At 34.9% G+C, this 16,368-nt stretch overlaps 1 protein-coding gene across 4 annotated transcripts in view; it reads left to right on the top strand.

Annotated features, from left to right (window-relative positions):
• Window positions 1–16,368, top strand: part of CNOT6L (CCR4-NOT transcription complex subunit 6 like) — a 118,755-nt gene that overhangs the window by 90,000 nt on the left and 12,387 nt on the right. For all 4 annotated transcript variants that reach the window (XM_030877938.2, XM_030877935.2, XM_030877936.2 and 1 more), the window contains 3 exons: window positions 628–782; window positions 11,089–11,240; window positions 14,052–14,279. In XM_030877938.2, coding sequence (XP_030733798.1) covers window positions 628–782; window positions 11,089–11,240; window positions 14,052–14,279 — 535 coding nt within the window. The remainder of the gene's footprint in view (window positions 1–627; window positions 783–11,088; window positions 11,241–14,051; window positions 14,280–16,368) is intronic.

Genomic DNA, 16,368 nt, shown 5'->3' with positions numbered 1-16,368 from the left:
GTTACAAAATCATGTTGTTATGAGCATTAGCATACATAAATCATTATCTTCACACTTGATTATTTCATTTGGAAAGATTTGTTAAAAATATGTTATGGGTCTAACTTAATAATTACTACTTTAACACAGACCATTGGATTATTGGTATTCAGGTACCTAAAAATTCCTTAAGTAGAATTTTTTGTTGGTAGATCTTAAGCTTTTCACTCTTGAGTATCATTTCTTTCTACCACAGTTGAGAAATTTGAAATAATTTTTAAAATTACCTCTTTATAATATAAAATTTGCTATTCCATACCACCTAATCTATAATATGACCAACTTTCAATTGTTCATTTACCAGTTGAGGAAGTGAAGTATAGTGGAATGAATTCTAAATTGGGAGTCAAGAGACTTGGGAACAACTACCTGTGTGAGCATGAGAAAATCACGTTATTTTCTGGTTCTCTTAGGTTTTAAAAAGCTGCCATTGTCAAATGGTGGCTGCTATCAATAAGATAAGGTACTTAGATAATATTTTTTAAGTGAAGTATTTTAACTTGGTCACACCTTACTCACAATGCTGCACGTTTTTATATCTTAGTTTTCCTCTGTCATGTCAATGATAATGTTTCTTTGTCATCTCAGGAAGTGGAAACAGAGCAATACTTCACTCTCTTTCTGCCAGCATTGAAGGAGCGTGGATATGATGGATTTTTTTCTCCAAAGTCACGTGCCAAAATCATGTCTGAGCAGGAGAGAAAGCATGTGGATGGTTGTGCAATATTCTTCAAAACAGAAAAGTGAGTTAAGGAAATGAAGCATAATAGTGTACTTATTTCTTTAATTCCCACACATTTGAAATTGTCTTTGGTTTGACCCTGAAATAGACAGGTAATATAAAAGTTTAAAACTACTGGTAATGTTTTATTTCTTAGGCTGTGTATTGAAAATAAGAATGTTTACTGTATTATTCTTTATGCTTCTTTTGCCAAATTACATTAAAAATATTAAAGAGTATATACTTGAATATGATACTATATTTATATATTTTCATGAAGTAAAATATTAGTTTTTGTGTAAAAAAGAAAGATTTTTTTTGCTAGTTGACCTTTTTCAGAATCATTCATTTTATGAACTTTTCATCTTTTTAAATTAACATTCTATATGTTTATTTAGTCATTCATTCACTAAATGTTTACTGAGCATTTGCTTCGTGACAAATGCTGTGCTAGTCACAATAGTCTCAAAGACATACAGTTTCTATCCCACTCAGAGCTCTAGTAGGAAAATCACAATCTAGTATGGTATATATGAGGCGGAGATATGCAAGGATAGATAAGGGAGGACACGCACAGAGCTTATGGAGGTAGGGAGTTAAAGGATTGACTGAGACAGGACAATGGAAAGCGGTCATGACCTGAAATGGAAAACAGAAAACATGACCTTTGTTTTTTCAGGGCTGTAATATAGTTGATGAAAATACAGTCAAAGATAAGATGATGACTGCTTATTAAAATACATGAACAATCTTGTAGAGACCTCTGTGCTTTTAGTATTCTTGAGTTTAAAATGGAAAAGATTATCTGTTCAGAGTTAGCGACAAGAATTAAAGGAGATAATGAATGGATAGGTACTTCATAAATCATTAAGTGTCCTGGAAATATTTATATTATTGTCATATTTCTCTGTTTCTGTAATCCTTTGCAATATTAGTATTTCTCTCTTACTGGGTTTATGATATTGTGCGCATTGGATTTAGGAACTGCATTTCCTACTTGAGGGTGCAGAGCCGTAACACACTTAGAAGGCTATCTCTCCCTTTTTTTTTTTTTTTTTTGGTTTGGAGTTGTGAAGAGTTTATTTTGTGACTGTTTATTTCATTCTTTTATTTATCTATTTATTTTTATTGAAGTATAGTTGAGTTAAAATAAAGTGAGTCAGTTATACATACATACATTCTTTTTTATATTCTTTTTCATTATGGTTTATCACAGGATATTGAATATAGTTCTCTGTGCTGTACAGTAGGACCTTGTTTATCCATTCTATATATATAACAGTTTGCATCTACTAACCCCAAACTCCAAATCCATGTCTCCCCCACTGCCCCTCCCCCTTTCCGTTCCCCCTGGGCAACCACAAGTCTGTTCTCTATGTCTGTAAGTCTATTTCTGTTCATAGATAGGTTCACTTGTGTCATATTTTAGATTCCACATATAAGTGATATCATATGGTATTTGTCTTTCTCTTTTTGACTTACTTCACTTAGTATGATAACCTTTAAGTCCATCCATGTTGCTGCAAATGGCATTATTTCATAGAAGGCTATCTGTTGAACGCTGGCTGAGTGACTAGATGGTTAGAGGCAGATTCCTTTGGTTATCATCCTGAGGAAAAGAGAGAAGTATATTTTTGCCTCATAAAGGCTGCCAGTTTTACAGTGGAAAATTTGAAGGAACCTCCAATAGAAGACTGAAATATATGGATTCTCATAGAGATTGTATCCTGTAGTTAATAACTTAGGTTTGATACATTAGATAGGGAATCATCTACTAAACGCCTGTGACTATTTTCCTATATTTTCCTGTTTGGTGCCTATTATAACAAATCATTTCAATGTTTTTATTGATACAAGCCTATTTATTACCAGCATGGCATGTTATTTTAAGTAAATGAATTAAGTGAATTTGAAAGATATTTGAACCCCTTCTTCTCACTTATTTGTACCTACTTTCATATCTTTTCTGTGACTTTTTAATAGAGATTTTTCATTTGTTTAATAATTAGTACAGGGCCCTGAAGTATTTGAGGTCAGGATATGCTAAATTCTTCTAGTGGGTTGCTGATTTTTTTTTTAAACTAATTTTAGTATAACAATAGCTATTACTTTCATAGTGTTTACATGTCCGCCAGTTTCTTTTATTTATACTGATTATCTTATTTAATTTTTAAAGCAATCCTCAGAGGTAGGAATAGAGCTATTTCCTCATTTTTATAGATGAGGAAACCAAGACATAGAGATTATCTGGCTTCACAGTCAATGCTTTTAACCACTGTACTAAACTGCATCTTTAGATTTCTTTTTTTTTTTAATATTTATTACTTTTTTTAATTGAAGTATAGTTGATTTACAATGTTGTGTTAGTTTCAGGTGTGCAGCAAAGTGATTCCGTTTTACATATATATATATTTTTTTCCAGATTCTTATATAGGTTATTACAAAATATTGAGTATAGCTCCCTGTGCTATATAGTATGTCCTTGTTGTTTATCTTTAGACTTACTGTTTCAGCTTCCGCTATCACTTGTACCTATTAAAAGGTTACCTCATTTGGGAAATACTGCCTTGAATTTGATATTTGTTACCAGTATTCACGCACAAATTTCCTTGAAACAATTAAAAAAAGAATTACTGATAACATTGAGACATGTAACATCAATCTGTTTTTCCATTTGCCATTGTTTCTTTCTGAAAGATGATAATACATAAAATTTTTTTCATTCCCTTTACAGTTTTGAGAGGAAAATCTAAAATGCCTTGATAATTTACTAGAGGTAATTAAGATTTTGAACTAACAATTGTCTAGGAAACTTTAAACAACCAAGTATTTGAAAACTGATACTTGAATTATTAAAAATGCTGTAAATTATTTAAGAGATAAATACATAGGAAATACTTCGGTGCATCATTTGCATTTCTTTCCTTCTTCAACTTTTTGCCTAAATAGTAACATGGATCCAGCAACAGATGAAGACCTTGAGTGTGATATGTTGTTAAATTCCACCTGTTTTGAACAGTGCCAAATAACTTGCTGATGTCATGTTATATGTCCAATGCCAAACTGTTTGGAATTTAACACAAAGTATACTATGCTGCATTTCTTCTACCCCTTCAGATTGGAGAAATGATGCAGTGCAAAGAAAAGACTGTTTGGAAGCCAGGTGGTTTTCCTGCTCATGTAGCTGTATAATCTTGAATGAGTCACTTACCCTTTCTGGGCTTATTTTCTCATTTGTACATATTTGTGTATTACCTTGTAAGAGAATTTATATGATTTACAAGACTAACAGTTAAAAGATAGCTGTAGAAGAGTGCTTCAATTCTCTGTACTCATTCTCAAGGTCTTAATCTTCTAAAACCAGAGTATCAGATAATTTCTCATCTTCATTGATGAAATTTTTTTCCCTTCATGGAAAACAGTGGTACAGAATGGGTAACAATAAATGGAAACTATAATATTCACTATTTTTAGCAAAATATTATAATAAAAATCTCTTATCCATCATGATGGAAGGATAGTATATTGCTTAGTAATGGCTGGGATACAGACCATTATTCAGAGAATTAGAGTACATTATATTTTATATCGTTTTTTTGTTTTTGTTTTTGCTGTACGCGGGCCTCTCACTGTTGTGGCCTCTCCCGTTGCGGAGCACAGGCTCCGGACGCGCAGGCTCAGCGGCCATGGCTCACGGGCCCAGCCGCTCCGCATGTGGGATCTTCCCGGACCGGCGCACGAACCCGTGCCCCCGGAATCGGCAGGCGGACTCTCAACCACTGTGCCACCAGGGAAGCCCAACCCCTATATTTTATATTGTATACATTATACTTTATATTATATACATTCTAGTTTAATCTTTGGGGATTCAGAAGGCACTTCAAGATTTGGTAGCACCTTTTGGTCATTATGAACATCATTTTTTGGGTAATTAGGTGCATAAAGATACCAGAAAATGGAAATTTGGGTTGATAAGATGCCAGAGATCACCTTTTCTTTGTCCTTTATCTTAATAAGTGTTCTCTTCAGTGCAAAATATTTTATAAAACAGACATATACATATAGGTCTGTATTTTGTGTGTGTGTGTAAGAAGAAACTGTTATTATAGATAAGTTTTTTAGAGTCAGAAAGTTTCTCTTTCCCATGTTTTATCCTATAGACTAAACAGTTAGTAGAAATGGAGTCTTGGAGCCCGATACGCAATTTGAAGAAATCCAAAATGTTGAAAAATGGAGCTGAAACCAGATCTAGACTTGCTTTTCCTGAGGTTAGCATTTCTGATCTGATCATGCTTTGTTTCAAATCAGTGAGAAAGGGAAAGATGAAAACAGCAGTTTTAGAACAGTGTGACCATTACACTGTGAAGAGGCAGTCTCTTCCAATAGGACTGGGAACTAGGTTGTCATGGTGCTTAGTCCTTACTGTATTGCCTCTGCTGTCTGTCTCAGAGGTACCAGGTAAGGCCAAGTCCTTGTTTCTCCTTCTATATTATGACAGGTGGTTTTGTGGTTGAGAAGCGGTCATTCAGAGGTTATAGTGTTGTCCCAAAATGACCTATTGTGATAATCCTGTCTTACTAGTTTCTCAGTTACTAATTTTTTCTGTCATAGGTGGTGGTTGTGTTTAGAATTTTAAAATCTGAGATTGTGGTTTCTGGTTTCCAGTGTTAGCTTTCCCATTAATTTAATCTGAAACATAAAATTATTGCTTTATGCCAGTTTCCTTTACCTTTCCAGTATGGATAATAATAACTGTTCTGCCTAACTTCAGAGGTTTCTTATGGGGCTAAAATGATCAAGAATGTGAAAATGCTTTTAGTGGTTAAAAGAATTGTACAAATATAGGTAGGATGGTGAATATCCTCTTTTCTTCCCTGTTTATCTCACTCTCTAAGCTTACCTTTTCTAGCAGATTGTTTTCTGGCACTCCCATGATTACTTGAAAGGACCTCAGAACACATTTTATAGCATCTTATGCTGAATATACAACAAAAACTTCTATTTGGTTTAGGTTTAAGAGTGAGTTTAACGTGATCAGAAAGGGTCGTAGTTAACAGAAAGTAGAAGCAGAGTGAAGGTTATTTGGTTGTAGGTAGGAGGGGAGAAAGTAAGAAGTAGTATTGTTCTAAAGTAGTGTGGATAGAATATGGATAACTATTTCTTACTGTTTTATAAATGTATTATAAATATAGAATAAAATAAACACAAGATAAGTTATAGGAGATTATAACTCCCTATACTGGTGCTAGAAATCTCATTTTCTAAAGGCAGAGTCCCTGAAAAGTTCTTATGGTTCAAGGAGTATACCTATGCTCTTATTTAATTCTCACTGGAAAGAAGGAATTTTCTTTTCCTTAGTTCTCAACTATCTCTTTGGTTCTTCAACTACTGGTGAAGCTGAAATAATAAAATTGAGCGTATAACTCTGACCCTTTTAGAATCTCTAAGCCCCAAGGAGGGAGGTGTAAGTTATAATGACATGTGCTCTATTTAGGAAAACTGGTTTTATTTTTCTGAACTTTTTGAAACCAAAGACATTATAAAGCAGATACCTCAAGAAGATTGGGAAGTTTCAAAAGTCAAAACTAGGGCAATACAATTATAAATTATACTAACAATGAGGAAGAAAGTTGGAGGGGTAGCTGGAGGCATCTAATGAACCGGGTAATTGTTCAGGATTCGTTTTAAAAGGAGTGTTTTTTGTTTTGGGTTTTTTTGTTGTTGTTGTTTTTGATTAAAAAAGTCAATAACCAAGTATGTGTTGAAGAAAAAGAGTTTATGAACCTATGTTCTTTGCCATGAAAATTAAGAAAAAGGGAAAATCGAGTGAAAGTGTTAAGGCAACGAGGAGGATATTTTAAATAACGTGTGCACTGTAAAGGGGTATACCTATGTGGCTTGTGCCATCACTAATTGACGATCAAGAAAAAACCAGAGGTGTGCAACTTCTATTTTGCTTTCATGGTCTCTGTTGAGGAGAATTATTTTCAAAGTGGAAAGACTAAGACCAGGTAAGGAGGAGATTGGCAAACCAAGAAGAGATTGGTAAGCCAAGAGAGTCACTAAAGTGCCTTAACTAGTTAGGTTTCCATATCAATATAATTATATCCCATGTCCCCATAGTATTAAAATATCTTGCCAAAGTATGATTAGAGGAGTATTGTGTTGGCCACAAAGTTCGTTGGGGTTTTTTCCATAAAATGTTACAGAAAAACTCGAACGGACTTTGTGGCCAACCCAATAGATGGCATAAATATTGGTGTATAGGAAAAGTTCTAATATATTGGGGACAAGTAAACCACTTCATTTTTCAAAAAATTGGCGAGCCTCAGTTTTCCTCATCTTCGTAATGGTAATAGTAATACTGTCTATTGCAATTTGAGTGCTCCAGAAAGAAGACTCCAAGTTACTTCGGTGTTTAGGAGTTTATTAAGGATCAACAGCTGTGGAAAGGAAGGGGAAAAAGCAGAAATTAGCATAGTGAGTAGAGCTGTGTTGCAGACCAGGACAGCCTCAGCTGACCCCACCCTGTAGCTTTAGAGCTGAAATGGCCTGTGAGAGTTAACCCAGGAGGGACCAAAATCCCCAGACCTTTATCTTTTGCTTTTGATCTGTAATTGGATACGTGCCACTCCTAGAAGTACTTGACCTTGGTGAGGCAGCTCTCTGCAACTGGAGCAATTCCTGAAGGATTGATGAGGAATCTGGGCAGCATCTCTTCATGTCCACCCCGTTGCAAAGTTTTAACAAATTTTAGGACTAATATGTATGAAGTACCTATCACAGGTCTTGATACAAAGTGGATCCTCAATAACGGGCCCCTTATTTTTTTTATTATTATTATTTGTACTGTCCTATTGAGAATTTTGATTATTTAAGAGAAGACATATATATACATATAAGATTTATAAAAACTGAAAAGCTGGCAGGGATATTTAATCTTTTGGAAAAACAGAATGTAGTTTCCAAGTACCCTTAATATCTGAATGGGTGAACTAATGGGCAGAAGCTCATGAAATGATACTCAACAGAAATAAAGTCTGCTACTCTTAGATTATTAAAGGAAAGGAAAGAGGAAGAGGTAAAATTAATTGAGAGCACAGAAGAATATTTATATGCAAAAAAGTTCATTACTAAACTAAATGTTAATTACTATAACTAACGGCATTAGTTATAATAGCTCATATCAGAAGTAAATGTGCAACACAGAATAGTTCAATTATGGTGAATATAGTGGACTATAATGCAACCATAAAAATTGATTTTTGAAACATATAGTATTTTATAGGGAAACATCCATGGTAGAATGTTCATTAATATAGACCTAGAGTATTATTCTAATTGTATAAAAAATGTTTGTGTGCACGTGCATGGAGAAAAGTCTGGGGAAATATATTGACTTGTTGATGGGGGTGTTAGATTGCAAGTGACTTGAAATTTTCTTTATATTTTTAACTCATCCCCAAATCTCCATAGTAAACAGGTAACTTACTAAAATCATTTTTTCACTTGTTTGTTTTTAAGCATCTATAAATGCAGAACTGAAGAGACCTGGTTTAAGAGCTAAAAGAACCAGAAAGTTTTAGATATATATTAGTACTTATTTGGCTTATAAATAGCATGGCTGTCCCCAAGTGCAATTTCAGTCTTGATTAACAAAAATACAGTCCAAAATGAGGAAGGCAGTAGTTCATTTTTGCCCAGCTCTAGGTACTGCACCTTTGGGTGAACTTGAGTTTTTCAAATGAGCAACTGTTTTACACCATATATCATATAAAGAATTGATAATTTCTTTTCTTGAGAAGACTTGGGGATGATATTTAAAGTAGTGTCAAATGGAAAAGAAATTCCATATTCCTGTAAAGAAATGATATAGATCTAGTTTTGATGGAAGAAAGATACAGGGAAACATTTTAGTTAGGGAAGGCAGTTCTAATAATTAGACAATTCTAATAATTAGATATATTAGTTCTAATAATTAGATATTAGATGTGGGGGGGGAGAATATCTAATTATTAGAACCCCTACCAAATAATAGCCTGACTTTGGTAGAAGAAAAATATTCCAATATTAAAAATATAACTATTAAATAGGATTTTCAAACTTTCCTACAGAACCCTAGGTTCCTATAAATAAGCCTTAAGAGTTAATATTTACAAGATATTTCAAAAATTAAATACAAATAATTAAACTGTAATTTAAAAATAACATGTTCACTCAGATGTTTCAAATATCAGATTTTAACACTTTGGAAATTGATAACATGTTCCTGATATGCTGCTTAGTTGACTTGTTGCAGACCTCTGAATTGAGTTTTTGCCTGCTTTCTTTTTCTGAGTTCAAAGTCAGTTATTTACCACTTATATCTGTGTGTCTGTGTGAATCAGGATTTTTATTATTAATGCTGTGTAACCAAAACAGAATAGAGAAATAAACTGGGTACTGAGACTGATATGACTATAATTATCATCTATACCCTCTGATTTCAAATTTTTATAATCATCAAAACAGATTCATCATCTTCAGTGATTGATTTATTTAAACCTAATACTGCCTTTATGTTTTATGTATAAGAATCTTACCAGAAATTGTTTGAAAAAGGTATTCCACTGCTTAAAGACATTTTTAAAAGTCTGATATGGAGGATGATCAATTCTGTCTGTAGAACTTAGTTTGAATCTGCCTACTTCTCTTTATTTCTCTTGCCTTAGCCTAAGCCACCATCATCTGTCATCCAAACAACCTCAGAAACTTTCTAATTGTTCTCATAATTCCTGAACTGTGGCTCCTGTAATTCATTCTCTACAATGCAGCTGCAGTGATCTTAAAAAATATAAATCAAATAATAACATTTCCCCGCTTCGAACCTGTTCAGTCAGTCTTCTTCCTCTTAATCTCCAACACCATTTCTACCCTTGCATTCCTTTCTAACCTATAAACATACAAAGTTGTTTGCTGATCCAGGACCTCTCACTTCTTCCTCTGTCTGGAATGCTCTTGATTCCATTCTTCACCTTGGTAGTTCCTCATCCTTCATGTTTCAGTTTAAATATCTCCTCTTTAAGGTAGAGGGTGCAAACTACACTCCCTTTAATCACTCTGGCGTAGGAGTAGGCACCTGACCCGACCTTTTATTCTTCTCAGAGCATCTGAGACATTCAGAATTGGAGCAAGGAGAGGAGTATTATTTCGTCTAGCAGTGCCCTGCAACACAGTAAGATGTTAGTATTTTTGAAGGAATGTGTGCAGGCTTCTCTTTCAAAGCTAGGAGGAAGATGGGGTGGGGACCTTTTATAAGAGCAAAGATGTCTTTTCTCCACTTAAAACCTAGTGAAACGTGGACAGTATATTTAGTAGGTTTTGGTTGTTTATAAATACTCCACAAACTTAATAAAACTAGGCTGACAGAGGTTAAATGGCTTGACCAAAGTCATACTGCTATTAAATGACAGTGCTAGACTCAATGCTATTAAATCCTACAATACCTACTTTGGCACTAAGGAAAGGAAATATTAGTGCAGATGCAGAAGCTGTAATCACAGCGAGAGCCATTCCTCATCTTATAGAATCTTTCTTTCTGTTCACTTACATTCACCTAATTCCAGCTTTCTAGTAAAAGCCAGATGGAAAAATCGGCTTCGACTTAGCCGAGGTAAGGATGTGTCCCTGCATTTTCTTTGACAGATTTCTTGATGTGGTGAGAATAAAACTGCAAACAGGGTAGGTAGATTTTATTCTTATTTTTTTTTAACATCTTTATTGAAGTATAATTGCTTTACATTGTTGTGTTAGTTTCTTCTGTATAACAAAGTGAATCAGCTACACGTACACATATATCCCCATATCCCCTCCCTCTTGCTGTTCTTTCTTATTGATCTGCTGACTTAGTTAAGGTTGTGTTCACCTTTGAATACCAGAAAATCCCAGCAGTAGCTTAAAGAAGTAGGAGGAGAGTAATTTTCTCACACAAGAAATCCAAAAATGGCAGTCCAGAACTGGTTCAGCTGCTTCTCCATTCAGAGTGGGCTGTCTTTTACCCTCCTGTTTCTCACCACAGGGGCAGAGATATAAAAGGGTAAAGGAATACACACATACACATACATGCACACACACCATCTTTGCTAGGTGGCACTTCCAAGAAAGTTTCTACAGTAATCAGACCTTTTTCCTCTCATTGGCCAGAACTATATCACAAGGCCTCTTGCAGCTAGAAAGTGACTAGGGAGACAATGAGTAGCATCTATATCTTGTGCTCCCTTCATTTAATGGCTTTTAGCATGATAGTCCAATTATCTAATAACATAATACTAATGCATTGTACCTTTTAGATTTACATTGGTGCAGAAGCATACAGTGGAATTTAACCAAGTGGCAATGGCTAATTCAGATGGATCCGAAGCTATGCTGAACAGAGTGATGACAAAAGATAATATTGGTGTCGCTGTGGTATTAGAGGTCCACAAAGAACTATTTGGAGCAGGTGAGTGCAGTTTAAAATATTCTTACAAAAAATAAACACCATCTGAAGTGCAGTGAGTCTTGTTGATATTTATTGCGTAGTTATTTTCTTGTCTTTTGAGGAAAGTTAAGGGAAACAGGCTGGAAAATAGCACTAATTGTGTAAAACGTCATCTATATCTTGGAATATTACTTGCCAGGTAATCTGTAAAAAGAAAAGTCTTTACTATGCCATTAATTCCAAAAGGTTATTCGAAATAAGAATAGTTTTAAGCTGAATTTGGAAATTATGATGATTTGGTTCTCCTTTCAGCCATATTTTTAGCTTCTTGACTGAAATCTTTTGTCTTTAAGGTTAAGTACTTGGCACAGTTTCTCTAATTTCTTTGTTATATCTCAGTCATTGTCAGGGTAAGAGCGGCATCTTTTATCTACCTGGTACTTTTGTTTTCCACTTTAGATATTTATAGCTTCCTTCAAAGTAAGAAACTCATTATGTACTTTGCATATCCAGACCTTTCTTTCCCCCTCTCTACTGCCTGCCTTTCAGTATTTCATTGTTTACTTAACTATATTTTAGGTAAGAGCAAGGAGAAGGTGTCAAGACCACATCAGGGCTTTTTTTTTTTTACATCTTTATTGGGGTATAATTGCTTTACAATGGTGTGTTAGTTTCTGCTTTATAACAAAGTGAATCAGTTATACATATACATATGTTCCCATATCTCTTCCCTCTTGCATCTCCCTCCCTCCCACCCTCCCTATCCCACCCCTCCAGGCGGTCACAAAGCACGGAGCTAATATCCCTGTGCTATGCGGCTGCTTCCCACTAGCTATCTACCTTACATTTGGTAGTGTATATATGTCCATGATTTTTTTTCTACCTGTAGAAGAAAAGATTTTTGCCTTAAGTACTGATAGAATTATTCAGACCATGCATATCTGTCAAACCTCCTTTTCTCACTGTTCTTCAGGTTATCCATCATCAAAGACAATCAGTCTTTGATGTGAGATTTTAAATTCCGTCTTCTTTTGTAGCCTCTCCATTTTTACTGACTTTTATGTCCTTTCCAGTCTCATTCTTCTCAAAAGTTTGGTACTTTTTTTCTGGTAATGCGAACATTGAATTTCTTTTAGTTTTACTCTCCTTTTAATTTGCAGAAGAGTAATTACAAATTATATAGTTAAAACTTTCACATTCTGAAATACCTCTCTCTTATACTCCTGGAAGAGTAATTTAATATTATAGAAGGTGCTTATGGCCTTTTTGAAGGGGCAAGTTTTTAATATTTAGTGTAGTGAACATTTAATCTACAGCCAAAAGTGACACTGTAAAACTCCTAGGGAAAGAAGAGAGCTTAGAGAATGATCAGATTGCTTTAAAAATGACCATTTCTGTCACATATGAAAGATACTTCAGTTATTTGTTTACTCAACATTAAAGATAATTATAGCTTGGTAAGACGGAAACTTTACCAAAATAGTAGGCTAAGAAAATCAGGTCTTTCTGCAGAGTTTATCTTTTTAATAGAAAATGTTAAGAGATACTTATAGAAATTCTATAGAAAAAATAATTTTGTATGTATCTAATATTCCAGCAGTACAAAAGTATATAGAGTAAAACGTGAGAGTCCCTTCATCTTATTCATACCCTCTCGGAGTAACTCTTAGTCATTCTTTACACATTACTAACGTGTATGTGTATAGTTTTATTTAAATGGCATCGTACCATGCATATTGAGTTTTGAGCCTTAAAAACTTTATGGACACTTTTTTTCTCTGTCAGTACACAGTTTTCACAGTTTGCCCCTTCAGAGGTGCTTATGGCCTCTTTGAAAGGGCAAGTTTTTTAATGTGTTATCCTCATCCACCATGTTAATATTTATTTTGACAGAATTATAAAACAGTATTTTAGGGGAAAAAATAACCTTAGAGATTTTATAGTTGAATACCTCATTGTCCAAATGAGGTATTCAACTGAACACCAGAATGGCTAAGTGATTAGAAATAAAGGTTAGTAATTAGTAATAAAGCCAAGTCTGAAACCCATGTCCAGACTTTGAGAGCACACTACTCCCTAATTCTCAATTTTTAAATTACTTCTTTTGGGTGTGTGGTATGAATTTGTTTTGGTAGCAGATTCATAGCAAATTCACTGCCTTACTTTATTTTGTATAGGTTAATATAATGTTACTGCCTCTTACTGCTGACCCTGTCACTGGTGTGCTCAGGAAATGCAAGGTGAATACGTACTGGGCAGTAGGAAGAACTTAAATTAAGGTTTAGGTGATTCAAGTAACTGAAAACCTACCTCAATAGGTTATTGTGATGTTTAAATGACAGAGATATTTAAGCTGCTTGTTCACACTAAGCTCAGCAAATCAAGGTACTCTAACTAATTGTTGGTTACATCACAGTGTAGTTCCTAACTTGGGTAGAGAGCAGGAGTTGGCAAACTTTTTCTGTAAAGGGCCAGGTTGTTAATAGTTTAGGCTCTGAGGGCCACATATGGCCTCTATCACAATCTTCTAAAAAATGTTTGGTAGAATCTTTAAAAATGTAAAACCAGCCTTAGCTCATGCAGGTTGTACAAAAACAGGTGGTTGGCCAGACTTAGCCCATGGGCTGCAGTTTGTCGACCCCCATGTTGGGATTACCAGAATCTCAGCACTTTAGCTTCTAAGAACTACTTTATGAGATAAAGGGGAAAATATAAATGAATGGGAAAGAATAAAGAAGTGGTTATGGGTTTGGGGGAGAAAACCTTAAGATACTGCTTTTTTGATACATAAAGTATAATCTTAACCTTTGTTTCCCTAATGCTTAAATTTAGGTATGAAGCCTATTCATGCTGCAGACAAACAGCTGCTTATAGTGGCAAATGCCCACATGCATTGGGACCCAGAGTATTCTGATGTGAAACTCATTCAGACCATGATGTTTGTCTCAGAGGTTAAAAACATTCTGGAGAAAGCCTCAAGTAGGCCTGGCAGCCCAACTGCAGATCCTAATTCCATCCCGCTGGTGCTATGTGCAGATCTTAACTCATTGCCAGATTCAGGTATTTATAACATCATTTCCTCTTCGCTTTCAGTTTTGTTTTTACTTCTAGTTGAAAGGTCAGTTAGCTCTTAACTTTTGAGTAGAGACTTTCTCTTCTAAATTAGAGAGTGTATCAGTAAGAATCCCAGGAATGGGACATGGAGTAATTGAGGAGAGTTTATTTAGTTAAGCTATTTCCAAAGATGTGTGCAGGGTTAGGGACACAAAACAATGAGTGATGCAGTACCCTGTTACTAGGGGAGATAGGGACCCTTCACCACCTGTACACCTAAGGGGGAAAAGTGGTGGGAGTTGTTATCAAAACTTGGAAAAAATAGTTACGAGGAGAGGGCCATGTAATGGGAGTGATGGATTTGAATTGGGATGCGATCAATCCCTTGCAAACTGACAAGCCAGGGGAATATATATCCCTGCCTCACTCTGCTACTGTCCTCTGATCTCTCGCCACTGCTGTCTATTGACCAAATCCAACTAGAAGCTAGAGCGGGGAGGGGTTTGCAGTTGATGCAAGTAAAGGTCAGCCTCCTGCCCCATAGAATGCAGTGGAGAAGGGTGACCTGAAGAAGCAACCAGAAAATATTCAGCACAGGTAGCTATCTAGTTTAATAATGTTGGCAACCTTTAAGTGAATTCATTAAATGATGCTTGAATTCTGATATTAGGTGCAGAAGAGTAATCAAAATTATCTTAGGATTTCACATTACTTCTTGAGCTCCACTTAACTACTTTATGTCCTAACTTAAATTATTTTAGATCTTTGTAAAAAATCAGTTCTGCACTTAGATATTAAAATTCAAATGTAAAACATTATAGTATCAGTTTTGCTATTACTGAGGCATATTCTAAATTTTGTATATTTTCAATAAGCTACTTTAAATTGTTTAAAATAACCACTCAAGAATAAATATAACATAACCCAAATGCCTACAACTGTAATATTAATAAAAGTCTCAAATCTAGAAAACACCTTTGCTTTTTCTCCTTAGCAAATAAATGTCGAAATCATCCTTTCACAAATGTTTGTATTCAGCCCCTAGGCTCATTGACACCTTAACTATGTCCTCCTTTTTTAATCCTTTTCTTTTTTAGAGTAAATTGTTCTCAAGCACAGGTTTCCCCCATCTCATTTGATTTGGTTAAGCCAATGAGCTATCATTTGGCATCACAGCATGCCAAGTTGACTCAAGCCAGACTGTCAGGGCTGGATCCTGGTTCTGCCACTTAGGAGCTATGCAATCTATAGCTAAGTTCCTCATTTTTAAATAAAGGGATAATCATTTTGTCCACTTCATAGAGTTGTTTGTAAGGTTTAAGTGTGGAAGGCTCTTACAACAGTGCCTGGCATGTAGTAACTGCTAGATAAATGATAGCTCCTTTTCAGCTATTCACAATACTGATGTTGTGCTCATCATTTATTCATTATATATGTTGCTGTCATTCCTGATCACAAATAGAAAGCGATGACTGACAAACTTTAGTAATCATCATCCTCATAAGAAGGGTTGTGGTACTTTTTTCATGTTTACTTATTCAGTGGAAGTGGTGAGCTTTTTCTGAATGCCTCTGCTCTCTTCAGCTTTTTAGACACATCTAGTATTTTTGAGCAAGTGGTATACCTCCAGCGTATAATGTACTGTTTAGTGTCACTGCAGCTCAAAACAAAGAATGATGTGGCCTAGCTGAAGCTAGACATTGCAGTGTTGAAGATGCAAAATCTATTTTTATTGTCAATGATTTAAAATTTTTTATTATGTATGCTATATTTTACATATTCCAGAAGTTGTTGATGGACTGCATAGAATGTTGAAATGCTAAAGAGATAGTGCTTTGCAATAACATTCTAAAAATATTTAGGGTCAAGACCCTCCTGGTGAATGCCATCCTAGACCCTGGGAATCATCTTCAGCTTGAAGAACCATTAAGAGAACTGAAGATATTTCTGGGTGATCAGGATATTTTGCTCTGGAGTAGGCAAATACACCTCAGTTTGATGGAACCATGTGAAATTGCTGGTATTTGATTTTTTTAGCATCAACTACAAAAAGGCAGTTTCATATGTAAAAGTAAATATTCAGTATAATAAAACC

The sequence above is a fragment of the Globicephala melas genome, chromosome 5 (genome assembly GCF_963455315.2).
Source record: "Globicephala melas chromosome 5, mGloMel1.2, whole genome shotgun sequence".
In the NCBI taxonomy this organism is placed as follows: domain Eukaryota; kingdom Metazoa; phylum Chordata; class Mammalia; order Artiodactyla; family Delphinidae; genus Globicephala; species Globicephala melas.
The sequence above is the reverse complement of the archived record's forward strand: the minus strand, read 5'-3'. Positions and strand labels throughout refer to the sequence as shown.